Source organism: Tamandua tetradactyla, chromosome 2 (genome assembly GCF_023851605.1).
Source record: "Tamandua tetradactyla isolate mTamTet1 chromosome 2, mTamTet1.pri, whole genome shotgun sequence".
Classification (NCBI taxonomy): domain Eukaryota; kingdom Metazoa; phylum Chordata; class Mammalia; order Pilosa; family Myrmecophagidae; genus Tamandua; species Tamandua tetradactyla.
Window position 1 is genome coordinate 84855751 of NC_135328.1, and position 14787 is coordinate 84870537.

Sequence of the window (14787 nt, forward strand, 5' to 3'; positions counted from 1 at the left end):
ACTTTTATGGTTTAATACTATTCCTGCTTACCTTATAGTAAGACATTTCCAGTTACCTATTTTTTTATTTTGTTGCTTTTCTTCTTGATATATAGGATTTCTTCATATAGTCTGAATGCTAATCTCATATAAGTGTACTGAAAACATCTTATTCCAGTTTGTGGTTTAATTTTCACGTTCTTTGTACAGTCTTTTGATGAATACAAAATGCCATTATATCAACTTTTTATTTTACAGTTAGTGGTTGTCGTGTCTGGGTGTGGTAGGTTGAATTGTGTATCCTAATTTAGACATGTTCTTAATCTTAATCCACCTCCCTGTGGGTGTGAACTTAATTGGAAATAGGATCTTTTGAAGATGTTTTTAGTTAAATTGTGGTCAACTGAAGTAGGATGGGCCTTAATCCAGATTACAAGAGACTTTATAAAAAGAAAGCCACAAAAAGAAGCCCCAAATCAGTGGAAACCCAGAAGAGAAGGAGAGAACATCGCCCCTGTGACAAGTGGCAGAAATACAAGCAAAGAAACAACAGGGACTGTGTCTAGTCAACACCACGATACTTTTTATTCCATGTCACAGTCAATTGTTCCAGTACCATTTGCAGAGAGCTACATTCTTTTCCCTCATCTGCAATGTCACACTTTCAAGTTTTCACATAGGGAAGTGTTTTAGTTTGAGAAAGCTGCTGGGATGCAGTATACCAGAAATGGAATAGCTTTTATAAAGGGAATTTATTGAATTATAAGTTCACAGTTCTAAGGCCACAAAAATGTCCAAATTAAGGTACCAACAAGAGGTTACCTTCACTTAAGAAAGGCTGATGCTATCCAGAGCACCTCTGTCAGCTGGGGAGACATGTGGCTGGCATCTGTTAGCCCCTTGCTCCCTTTCAGCCTCTGTTTCCCATGGGGGTTCCTCATTTGGCTTCTCCAGAGCTGAGTTTTATCTCTTGGCTTCCTTCGTTTCTCTCCAGGTTCTGGCTTTCTTAGCATCTCATTGGGAAGGCACGTGGCAATGTCTGCTGGCCTCTGCTGGTGTCTAGGTGTCTGCTCTCTCTGTTGGCACTCTAAGCATCTCCAAGTAGTCATGTGTCTGTCAGCTCTGAAGCAACTGTTCCCCAAGCATCTGCATTTGAGCTTTCTCCAAAATGTTTCCTCTTTTAAGGACTCTAGTAAAATAATCCAGACCCACCTTGAATGGGTGGGGTCACTTATCCATCTAATCAAAACACCATACCAACAATTGGGTGTGTCTTATCTCCATGGAAGTACTCTAACTAGAAGGTCACACTCACAACTGGGTGTGATACATCTCCATGGAAGCAATCTAGTTACAGTTTCCCACCCTAAACAATAGGTCTTGCCTCACAAGATTGGATCAATATTAAAACACGGCTTCTCTGGGATACATAATAGTTTCAAACCAGCACAGAAAGGATTCATTTCCAGAGTTAATATTCTGTTCTATTGGTGAATTTAACTATCCCTGTGTCAATACTATACATTTTTGATTATTAGCATTCATAAAAGATCTTACTCTGATAGATAAGGAAAGTTTTCTTAGATTGTTCTTCAACTTCCACAGTATCTTCTGATATTAGGAGGCTAACATACTGTTTAGGAGTTTGCAGTTATGTTCTTTTAAAAATATTTTTATTGATAAATCTTATCATACAAACATTCTGTACATGGTGTACAATCAATCATGACATCATCACATAGTTGTGTATTCATCACCATGATCATTTTTTAGAACATTCGCATTACTCCAGGAGAAAAAAAAAAGGAAAAAGAAAAAACTGATACATACCAAACACTTTACCTGCTCCTTCTCATTGACCATCTACCAAATTTGTTTTAACCTTTGTCCCCCATTATTTATTGTTTATCCATATTTTTTAGTCATCTGTCCATACTGTAGATAAAAGGAGCATCAGATACAAGATTTTCACAACCATACAGTCACATTGCAAAAGCTGTATCATTATACAATCATCTTCAAGAATCAAGGCTACTGGAACACAGCTCAACAGTTTCAGGTACTTACCCCTAGCCACTCCCATATACCACAAACTAAAAAGGGATATCTATATAAAGCATAAGAATAACCTGCAGGATAACATCTTGACTCTGAAATCTCTGAGCCACTGACACTTTATTTAGTCTCATTTCTCTCTTCCCTCTTTTGGCCAAGAAGGCTTTTCTCAATCCCTTGATGCCAGGTCCCAGCTCAACCTGAGATTTCTGTCCTACATTGAAAGGAAGATTTACACCCCTGGGAGTCATGTCCCATGTAGCGGTGGGGAGGGCAGTGAGTTCACTTGCTGCATTGACTTAGAGAGGGAGAAGCCACAGCTGAGTAACAAAAGAGGTTCTCTGGGGGTGACTCTTAGGCTAGTTTTAAGTAGGCTTAGCCTATCCTTTGCTGTAATAAATTTCATAGGGATGAAACCTAAGTTAGAGGGCTTGGCCTATTGATTTGGTAGTCTCCACTGCATGTGAGACTATCAGAATTTCTCCAAATGGGGAAGTTGAATATTTCTTCTTTTCTCTCCAATCCCAAGAGGACCTTGAAAATGCTTCTTTATTCACTGCCCAGGTGACTCTGGGATTTATCAAGGCTTTATACTAACCTGGAGAAGCCAACAAAATCTCACATCTTATTCAAGATTCCACGTCCTTATAGTGTTCAACTAAACTGACCATACAAATTAAATTAGGAAATGTACTTACTAAAATTTAAATTTTGCATCAACTAAACATCTCTCCCTTTGGTCTCACACAAAGGTTGGAGTTTTAAAATATGGACAATATCATCCTTTACCCTGTATTCTGATCTGCCCCAGTCCTAACCAGATCAGCTTCATTCATGTCTCTACTTGAACTCAGATCCCTTTTTCAACTTTTTAAACAGTTCCTGTATGGGGTACTGCTGACTTTCATAAGTTCAGAGCTCTAATTCTGAGTAACAGGTGACATATAAATGCCTGAAATTTCTGGGAATGACTAGGTTATAAACAAACAGCTCAATATCTCAGAATTTAGAAATATCAGTTACAAGTCATGAATGCATGTGACTGCTATAAGAGCTTACAATCTAGGACCCTTTACAATAGACTCCAACTGATAACCCATGCTCTCAACTTTAGGTTTATTTAAATGTTTAAATGAACACTCTGTTTACTGAGTGTTTATATTATAGTTAGTCCATGTGAGTGAGGCATATTTGTCTTTTTGTTTCTGGCATTTCATTCAATATACAGTCCTTAAAGGTTCATTCACCAAGTTGCATGCTTTACAACTTCATTCCTTCTTGCTGCTGCTCTGTCGTCTATTGTATATATTCACCATAGTTCCACCTTCCATTCCCTAGTCGTTGTACACTTAGGCTGCCTTCATCCATTGTGGATTGTGCACACTACCACCATAGACACCAGTGTGCCAATGTCCATTTGTTTCCCCACACTCAGTTCCTCCAGGTATATACTGAGCAACTGGATTTCAGGATCATATGGCAACCCTACCCCTAGCTGCCTGTGGAACCACCACACTGTCCTCTGAAGGACAATCTGGAGGGGCTGCACCTTTCAGCTTCCCTACCAACAGTGAATAGGTATATCTCTTTCTCTACATTTTTTCTTGCACTTTTTCTCTCTGCTAATTTTCAAACAGTTTTATTCATATATCATATAATCCAACCTAAATAGATACGCCTTCACCAACATAATCTATGGGAAGACATTTCCTTTTCTTCCACATAGAATCCAAAACCCTTCCCCATGTCCACCCCCACCTTGTTGACATTTAGTTTTGTCATGATGCCTTTGTATATTCAGTGGAAGCATATTACAATGTTACTGTTGACTGTAGACCCTAGCTTGCATTGATTGTACCTTTTCCTGTACACCATCTATTTTCAACCCTTTGTAATGTTGACATTCATTTGTTCTCTTGCATGCAAAAACCTTTTTATATTTGTACATTTAATCAACATTATTGTGCACTCTAGGCATTCCTAAGTATACTATCTCAGTCTTTATCCTCTATTTTTCCTTCTGGTTTCATTTGAAACCCCAGCCATTCTCCCTCAATTATACTCACATTCAGCTTCATTAATTGTACTTCTATTATTGTGCTACCATCAGGTAGTATTGTGCTATCCATTTCTGAATTTTTACAATCAGACCTGTCGCACAAATTGTTTTCTTTCAGTACCAAATGCTGTATCTCTACCCTCTTTCTATCTCCTGATAAACTGTGTTCTTAATGTTAACTTTCAAAGTTCACTCATTAATGTTATTTCATATTAGTGAGACCATACAGTATTTGTCCTTTTTTCAGCTACTTTCACAATGTCCTCAAGATTCATCCATATTGTTACATGCTTCGTGACTTAATTCTGTCTTACAGTTGCATAGTATTCCATAGTATACACCACGGCTTGTTTAGCCACCCATCCATTAATGGACATTTGAGGTGTTTCCTCTCTTGGCAATCAGTAAATAATGCTGCTATAAGTATTTTGTGTTCTTGCCCTCAGGTCCTCTGAATATATATCTAATAATGGGATTATTAAAATGGATCATGTGGCAATTCTATATTTAGCGTCCTGAGGAACTGCCAAACTGCCTTCCAGAGTGGTTGTACCGTTTCACATTCCCACTATAAGTGGGTAAGTGTGCCTCATTCTCCACATCCTCTCCAGAACTTGTCTTTTACTGTTTTTTTGATAGTGGCCATTCTAGTGGGTGTCAGATGATAGCTCATTGTGGTTTTGATGTGCATTTCCCTAATAGCCAGTGTATCAGTTAGGGTCCTCTAGAGAAACAGAATCAACAATATATACACTCACAAATATAAAATTTATAGAAGTGTGTTCTAGTTTGCTAGCTGCTGGAATGCAATATACCAGAAATGGAATGGCTTTTAAATAGGGGAATTTAATTAGATGCTAGTTTGCAGCTCAAAGGCCGAGAAAATGTCCCAATTAAAACAAGTCTATAGAAATGTCCAATCTAAGGTACCAGGGAAAGATACTTTGGTTCAAGAAGGCTTATGAAGTTCAGGATTTCTCTCTCAAGTGAGAAGGCACAAGGCAAATACAGTCAGAGTCTCTCATCTGGAAAGGCACGTTGTGAACACAGTCAGGGTTCCTCTTTCATCTGGAAGGGCACATGGCAAACATGGTGTCATATGCTAACTTGTTCTCCTGGCTTCCTGTCTCATGAAGCCCCAGGAAGTGTTTTCCTTCTTCATCTCCAAAGGTCACTGGCTGGTGGATTTCTGCTTCTCGTGGCTATGTCATTCTGCTCTGCTCTGTCTGAATCTCTCTCATTCTCCAAAATGTTTCCTCTTTTATTTATTTATTTATTTATTTGTTTTTTTTTTTGTTTTTTGTGTTTCCTCTTTTAACAAGACCCACCCAAATGGGTGGAGACATGCTGTCACCTAATCCATCTTAACAACCACTCTTGATTGAATCACATCTCCAGGGAGGTGATCTGATTACAGTTTCAAATATACAGTATTGAATAGGGATTATTTTGCCTTTATGAAATGGGATTTAGATTAAAACATGGCTTTTCTAGGGAACATATATCCTTCCAAACCATCACAAAATGTCTCACATAGCTGTGGGAACGCAGAGTCCAAAATCCGTAGGGCATGCTGTGAAGCCGATGATTCTGATGGAGAGTCTGGATAAGCTCCACAGGAGAGGCTCACCAGCCAAAGCAGGAAGAAGAGACTGTCTCTTCTGAATCCTCCTTAAAAGGCTTCCAGTGATTAGATTAAGCATGACTCATTGCAGAAGACACTCCCCTTGGCTGATTACAAATGGAATCAGCTGTGGATGCAGTTGACATGATCATGATTTAATTCTATGAAATGTCCTCATCACAACAGACAGGCCAGCACTTGCCCAACCAGACAAACATGTACCACCACTTGGCCAAGTGGACACATGAACCTAACCATGATAGTACATCCCTTGTCAACTTGGTAGCTATACATATCACCTTAAAACATACCTAATTTCTAAATAAAAAACAGTAAAACACACATTTTTCTTTCACCTAACAATACTCAACTATCCTGCATAAAAACACATTAAATCTCTCCAGAATTGGATGCAAGTCCTTGGGTAATATTCATTCTCAAACTTGATATCTAACAACTTAAAATATTATAACATGAACAAAACAGCATTACAGTCCTTGTATCTATAACTGATCATGTGGTCATAGCTCATATTTATCACTACCTTCTTCCACTACCCATTCCATGTTCCCTTTACCCTCAGCAAGCACTTCACCCCATGGTTCTTTGCCTGGTAGGGTGACCCAAACCTTCATCCCTGAAGTTTCAGAGCCATTAGTAGTCCTGCCTGGATTGTGTTGTTGCAGTTTTCCATTGATTTGAATCACAGGGCATGGTAGTAGTAAAAGATGCCATAGGGGATCTCCTATATTCCAAGAAAACTCTTCTTTACCTCCATTGTGTAGTTGAAGTCCTATTTCCCCCTCATAGTTAGGGTCAATTACCCCAGCCAATACTGGAATTCCCTTCTTGGCTTGTTGATTCAGGGGCATGAGTAGCCCACAGTAACCAGATGGCAGTCTTAGATTCCAGTTCAATGGAATCGTTGTTGTTTCTCTTGGTGGAAGTTCTCCCCCTTTTGGAACTAAAACTTGTAGACCAGCAGGGCTCAGGGCACAGGGACAGGAAGCAGAAATTTTCCTGGTGGATCACTAGGGACAATAGTAAGTGGTGCTACTCCCATTTCCACTGTGGAGGGCCAGGAGTAATTAATCAGGCCCAAGCAGGGAAAGTCCCCACAACATTGGGGCAGAATGTTCTCAAGAGTTAAACAATAACCAATGTTAGGAAACTGAGGGACCGGGATGTGTTTTGGCAACAGCTAACGGCATTTTTCTGCTTCTATGATCATGCTTGCTTGCTAGCAACTGCAAAACCACAACATGATTTTAGCCTTTATAAACACATCTTGAAAACCTCTGGGGGCTACTCTTTGAATCTTCCTTCTTGGAAGTTTCTGAGGCAGTCACAGGCCAGCTAATAAAGACTCCAAATTGGCTTGCAGTTTTGAATTGTGTGGTCTCTCTTTTGGTGCGCCTGGCAACATTTGGAGGCCACAGCAAGATCGTCCCTAACGGGACATCTGGTGACCACAGGTCCTGGGGATCACCCCCAGAACTGAGGTCCGGCATAGGGGAAGGCCTCAGAGAGACCTTCCACTGCCCCAGGCAAGGACCAGGAACCAGGCTGGTTCAACAAGACCCTCCAAAATTATACAAAATCTGGTGGTGTCATCTGTTTCTGGAAACCTCACCGGTGAGTACAGGTCTGTTACTGGATCCAGTGAGGACCTCTGGAAGGCTGGATGCAGCATTACTTCCAAGGTCCAGTCCCGGAGCAAGACGTTGCCCAGGATTCTGGTTAGGAATCAATTAGGGGTAAGGCTTTTGTTTGTCTTGGTTCATTTTGTCCCTCCTCTCAATTGTTGGTCTCGTCACACTCTGGGTTGTTTTTGTCATAATTTCTATGGGTCAGTCAAGTTCATCTGTCTGTACTCCGCTTCAATGTTTTTTGAAATATTTCCAGGAATTTCAGCAGAAGGCCTCAGACTACGGAACCACTGTCAGTGCCTTCGACTTGGAAAAATTCTGCTCAAGGGAGTGGCCAACTTTTGATTCTGGGTGGCCTCCTGAGGGAACCACAGACCTATCAATAGCTTATAAAGTCCAAAGGATGATTTTTGGTGATCCAGGCCACCCTGACCAAATCCCCTATATGCTAATTTGGATTGAAATTTTAACAGAAAAACCCAAGTGGTTATGGTCTTGCCTGGACTCCCAAAAAGAAAGACACCCCTCCCAGAGCCAAAATGGCCCTCTTAATAAAAACCTCTCAAAAAGAAAAAACTAATGGGATCCCAGTATTGACAGGACCACTGGAGGATCTGCTCTTGATAGACCCTCCCCCATACCCAACAGCCCCTCTGCCCCCTTTAAGGCCAGAGGGGAGAAACAGCCAAGAGGCGGCAACCAGCCCCTCTAATAGCTGGGAGGTGCCCTTCAGTTCCCCCCATACCAGAAGGGGCTCTGCTTACCACCCCTCTTCTCGTTCACAATCACCGATTCTTCCGGAGTTCCAATTTTATGCTTGAGGCAGGTTGGCCCTGCCCTGGGGGACGACCGCCCACCTTTCATGGTCTATGTCCCCTTTTCCTCTAGCGATCTGTATAATTGAAAAAAACAGAATCCCTCTTTCTCTGAAGAGCCCCAAGGCTCATCTCCCTCTTGAAGACTGTCTTTTTTACCCACCAGCCCACGTGGGGTAACTGCCAACAGCTCCTCCAGGCCCTTTTCACCTCTGAGGAATGAGATCGAGTCAGGTGAGAGGTGAGAAAGTTAACTCTTGGACCTGACGGACAGCCTACTACTGAAACAACCTGATTAGAGGCTGTGTTCCCCTCCACCCATCCCGGATGGGACCCCAACACTGATAGAGGTAAGAAGGTTCTCAATTGGTATCACCAGACTCTGCTCCGGGGGATACGAGTGATGGCCAAGAAGCCAACCAACTTATCTCGGGTAAGTGAGACCGTATGAAAGCCGGATGAATCTCTGGCTACTTTCCTTGAGCACCTCCTTGAGGCATACCGCTTGTACACCCCTATAGATCCAGAGGCACCTGAAAATAGGCGAGCCTTAAATATAGCATTGGTCACCCAGTTGGTCCCAGATATAAGAAAAAAATTACAGAAATTAGAAGGATTTGAGGGTAAAGTGCTGTCCAAACTGATAGAGATTGCCCAAAAGACTTTTAATAACAGAGATGACCCGTGACCATGCAGTCCAAAAAAATAGCCAAAATTTTAGTATCCGCAATGGCTAAACAGGAAAAACAAAAATGTAAACAAAAAACCATTAAAAAAGAAAGGGAAACCAAGGAAAAAGGTTGGACCTAGGTGCAAACCAATGCGCCTACTGCAAAAAAAAAAAAAAAAAAAAAAAAGACATTGGAAAAATAAATGCCCTAGAAAAGAACTTAAAGGAATGAAACCGGCCCCTGTTCTGGTTGAAGAGCCAAATTGACGGGGCTGGGGCTTCATTCTGTTGAGCCCCCGGGAGCCCAAGGTCACCTTAGAAATCGGAGGCAAGCCTATAAAATTTCCTGTGGTTACTGGGGCGACTTTCTCCATCCTCCAGCAGGCAGAAGGGCCCGTATCCAAGGAAAAATCCCCATGCAGGGAGCAACGGGAAAGACGAAGTCCTACCCATGGACTAAGACCAGGATCACTGACCTTGGGGAAGGAGCTGTCACCCACTGGCTTCTCATAATGCTGGAGTGTCCATACCCCCTTTTGGGGAGAGACCTTCTCCAGAAATTACAGGCCCCCATCTCTTTCAAAAACGATTCGACTGAGCTCTCCTTCAATACAAACCCCTCGGCAATCCTCCTCACTTGCCCCTTATCAGAAGAGTATTAACTTACTGCAGAAGTGGCATTGCCAGCCCCAGGCCCATATTTGTGGAAATTAAAAAAAAAAAAAAAAAAACCAAGTGTGTGGGCAGAAACTAACCTACCGAGACTAGCCACCCACTGGCCCCCCATTGTTGTCCAGCTAACTAGCACCACCACCCCAGTTAAAGCCTGACGATACCCAATAAGCTTTAAGGCTAAGAGAAGCATTGCAGTCCACATCAAAAAACTCCTGAAGTCAGGTATTCTAGTCCCCTGCCATTCTGCCTGGAACACCCCCTTCTCCTGGTCCAAAAACCCGGGACTGATGATTTCCAGCCAGTACAAGATCTCTGAGAGATAAACAAAAAAATTGAAGCCATTCATGCCACTGTGCCTAACCCATGTACACTCTTAAGCCTGTTACCTCCCAGCCAGTAAGTCTACACTGTTCTGGACTAAAAGGATGCCTTCTTTTTGCTTCCCCTGGCCATGGTAAATCAACCCATCTTTGCTTTTGAATGGACTGACCCAGAGTGGGGGTTCTCGGGACAATTAACCTGGACTCGGTTGCCACAGGGTTTCAAAAATTCCCCCACCCTGTTCAATAGAGACTTACGTCAGAACCTGGCTCATTTTAAACAAGAGCATCCAGAGATAACCCTCCTACAATATGTGGATGACCTCTTACTGGCAGCTAATAATCTGTCAAACTGCAAAAAGGCAACCAAAAACTTGTTACAGGAACTAGCCCAGTTAGGCTATTGGGTCTCAGCCAAAAAGGCCCAACTCTGTACCAGCTCAGCAACATACTTAGGGTATGAATTAGAAGGGGGAAGAAAGAGCTCTGTCTTCTAATAGGATTGAAGCTGTCCTAAAAATACCCCAACAAAAGCAGAAAGGCAGGTACGGGAGATTTTGGAAGCAGTTGGATATTGCCGGCTCTGGATTTCTGGGTTTGCAGAAATAGCAAAACCCCTGTACACTAGCACAGGGGAAAGGAGGAAGCTCTAGCTTGGACCGAGGCTGAGCAAAAAGCTTTTAAAACACTGAAACAGGTGCTTGTAAGTGCCTCTGCCTTAACCTCGCCTGACCTGTCCAAACCTTTTCAACTACATGTCGCTGAAACCTGAGGAATAGCAAAAGGAGTCCTCACCCAAATGCTAGGACCATGGAAAAGGCCAGTTGCCTACCTGTCTAAAAGACTAGACTATATGGCGGCTGGTGGCCAAGCTGCCTCTGAGCCATTGCCGCCACTGCCATTTTGGTAAAAAAGGCATCTAAATTAACTCTGGGACAGGATTTACACATAGTGGCCCTACATTCAGTAGAAACATTACTAAGGAGCCCGCCTGAGAGATGGCTCTTAAATGCCTGGATAACCCAGTATCAGGTATTGCTACTGGATCCCCCGAGAATCCGCTTCCTAAAAACGGTGGCTCTTAACCCTGCCACCTTGCTTCTGGATGATGACCCGCCCGAGCCCATCCATGACTGTCATGAGATCTTGGAATCTTTCACAAACCTGAGGGCTGATCTCACCGACAACCCCTGGCCAAATCCTGATGAAGAATTATATACAGACGGAAGCAGTTACATCTCAGAGGGAATCAGGTATGCGGGGGCAGCAGTGATAACTGTGGACCAGGTCATCTGGGCTCAGGCTCTAGGACATGAGACTTTGGCCCAGAAGGCTAAATTAATAGCTCTGACCCAGGCTCTAAGGTGGGGAAAAGGAAAGGTTGTCAACATCTACACAGACAGCAGATACACCTTCGCAACTGCGCATGTCCACGGGGCACTATATCAAGAGCGGGGACTTTTGACATGGGGAGGAAAAGAAATAAAAAATATACCAGAAATACTCACCTTGCTAGAGTCTATCTGGTTACCAAAAAGGGCAGCCGTTATACATTGCAAAGGACATCAGACTGCCAAAACTCAAATTGCCAGAGGAAATGCCCAAGCTGATAAAATGGCAAAAGAGGTTGCCCAAAAACCAGTGGGGACGCTGCATATACTTCCTGTTTTACTGGGGTGAGTGCTGCCGAGCCATCCAAAATATCCTGGGGAAGAAATTAGACTGGGAGAAACTCTGGGCACTAGAACAGATCTGGATGGTTGGAAAATTCTCCCAGACAGGAGAATCCTAGTGCCAGAGAACCTGGGGCACAATTTGGTTGCCCAGGTTCAGCAAAGTACATATTGGGGCAGTATGAAACTAACTGAACTCTTACAGAGAGATTACTACATTCCCTGATTGCAACAACAAGCCCGGCAGGTATCTTCCTGATGCCAAATCTGCATCCAGGTAAATTCCGGCCAAGGGAAAAAATTGCCCCAAGGAACCAGGATGAGGGGACAAGCCCCAGGGGAGCAATGGGAAATAGACTTCATGGAAATATTACCTGGTTAGTCTTCATCGACACCTTCTCTGTATGGATTGAGGCATTTCCTACCAGAACCGAAGCAGCACAAATAGTAGTAAAAAAACTAGCTTCTGAAATTGTCCCCCGATTCAGCCTCCTGACTGTAATGGGGTCCTACAATGGGCCGGTGTTCATCGCCCAAGTTACCCAATTGTTAGCAAAAACATTAAATATCAAATGGAAATTACATTGTATTTATAGGCCACAGAGTTCAGGGCAAGTTGAAAGAATAAATAGAACAATAAAGGAAACTTTAAATAAACTAAAGCTTGAGACTGGTGAAAACTGGGTGAGTCTCCTTTCATTTGCCTTCCTAAAAACTAGATGTACTCCCTATGTTAAGGGAATTACCCCATATGAAATCATGTTTGGATGACCACCTCCACTAATCCCTAAATTGGGGGAAGGAAAAATAGCTGAATTAAATAACCATTCTCTTCTAAAATCATTACAGGCCCTGCAATCTACCACCCAGCAAACTCGGAAACTGGTGAAGGCAGCCCATCCAGGACCAACAAATCCTGCCCCTAAAAAAGATCTATTTCAGGTGCAGCCTGGAGACCTAGTCTGGATAAAGAAGCTTCAGCCAGCCACCTTGGGGGCCCGTGGATGGGACCCAGCAGTGATCCTCTCATCTCCAATGGCAGTGAAAGTTGTGGGAAAATGGCACTAGATTCATCACACCCAGATAAAAAAGGCCTCCCCAGACCAGATCCCTGAAAAATGGACTATCCAGCAAACTGAGGATCCACTAAAAATAAGACTTTCCAGAAATCCCTCTGGTTCCTCTTAATATCTCTGGTAGGGGTCACGGGAAAAAACTCTCACAAGGTTTTAAACTATACCTGGGAACTCACAAAAATGGTGGATGGAGTACTGGTGGCTACAACCACCACTCCCTCCCAACCAACCCTCCACTTTGATCTCTGCCAATTGTTTGGACACCTAGGAAAGGGGAGTTATGGTAACATGATCAGATACGGGTGTGCTACCCCCCCACCAAGAAAGAGGCTTATGGCATACCCAATACTATGCCTGTCCTGCAGAGGGAAATTTAAACTGCCAAAGGAAAGGCCAATATTATTGTGTCAACTGGGGTTGTGAAACAATAGCAGAATGGACTAACTGAGACCTGTTCATAACCTTAACAAGGGCACCAGCCCATAACCCCAACAGTTGCACCCGAGGCGCCTGTAACCCAATAATTATTACTATCCCTTCCTGGAGTAGCCAAACCTGGGTGAGTGGAAAAACTTGGGGATTAAGATTATATGTCTCAAGTTACAACCCAGGGACCATTTTCACAATTCAAAGGTTCCTTCCCCATAAAGCGGACAATCCCATAGGACCTAATCGAGCTCTCAACCCTGGCATAAAACTGGCACAGCCCCCCCAAACTCAGGGTCCTGCCTCTGGTAGGCTCAAGCTCAAAAGCCTATGCTACCCCAAACTCCCAAATAAATTCCTCTCCCTCCCCTAAAAAACTGTTAAATTCAGTTTTCCAGTTTATGAATCAAACCAATCCACTTTTTACTGAAAACTGTTGGCTTTGCTTAACCCCTGAACCCCCTTATTACATAGGAATAGGAGCTTATATCTCCCTAGGCCTCACAGACACCCATATCAGAAACCTCTCAGTCCAGGAAGCACAAGGTCAACACCTGTGCAGGTGGGGACAGGAACCGAAACTCACCCTAGGAGATCTCCAAGGGCAGGGAATCTGTACTTATTCTGAGAATTTTAATCTAGCCAAATCCCCCTATAGTGACTCCTGAGGTCTCATCATGTCACTAAAGGACATTTTAACTTCAACCGCAGGTGGAAGGGACTGCCTCCTTGTAGCCCCTAATGGTACTTGGTTTGCCTGCACATCCAGCATCACCCCCTGTGTAACTCCCCCAACAATGGCAGTCGAAAAGGAATTTTGTATTTTAATTCATATTATCTCCCAAGTATATTGTTATTTGGGGGAAGGAGGTAGGGAACATTTAGAAACCACTTACCAGGCCAAGCAAGCCCCAATCTTAGCGCGCCTCCTTGTCGGACTGGGCATCGCAGGATCATCTGCAGTCAGAACTTCAGCCCTTCTCACTGGGGACCAACATTTTAAAACCCTTAGCAAACAAATTGATCTGGATCTTAGTGAATTAGAAAGCTCCGTCAGTCATTTGGAAAACTCCCTAAATTCACTGGCCAAAACCATCCTCCAAAACCGCAGAGGCTTAGATCTCCTATTTCTGAAACAAGGGGGGTTATGCATAGCCCTTGGAGAAACCTGCTACTTCTGCGCCAATCATTCTGAAATAATTAAAAATAGACTATTCCTAGTCCGAAGAAGGTTAGAAGAGCAGGAAGAATGCCAAAAAACTGAAACCAACTGGTACAAAAACTTATTTTCCTGGTATCCATGGCTAACCATGCTCTTGATCGCCATAGCAGGGCCCCTAATTCTCAGATTATTAGGCTTAATGTTTGGACCCTGTGTGATCAACTGTCTAACCTCATACGTGCAAAAAAAAATAATAATACAAACTGTTAAATTATTAGTCCTTAAAACCCAATATCAACAGATTTATAATCAAAATGAAGAAACAATGATTTGATTCTCTCATAAAACCAGTGGGGAATGTGGAGGGCCAGGAGCAATCAATCAGGCCCAAGCAGGGAAAGTCCCAACAACATGGGGGCAGAATGTCCCCAAGAGTTAAACAATAACCAATGTTAGGGAACTGAGGGAACGGGATGTGTTTTGGCAACAGCTAATGGCATTTTTCTGTTTCTATGATCATGCTTCTTGCTAGCAACTGCAAAACCACATGATTTTAGCCTTTATAAGCATACCTTGAAAACCTCTGGGGGCTGCTCTCTGAATC

At 42.9% G+C, this 14787-nt stretch overlaps 1 protein-coding gene across 1 annotated transcript in view; it reads right to left on the reverse strand.

Annotated features, from left to right (window-relative positions):
- Positions 1-14021, reverse strand: part of TYRP1 (tyrosinase related protein 1) — a 34950-nt gene extending 20929 nt beyond the window's left edge. The window contains exon 1 of the mRNA XM_077148189.1: positions 13918-14021. Within this exon, the coding sequence (XP_077004304.1) occupies positions 13918-13967 (50 nt within the window). The 5' untranslated portion in view covers positions 13968-14021. The remainder of the gene's footprint in view (positions 1-13917) is intronic.
- Positions 14022-14787: the final 766 nt, after the last annotated feature.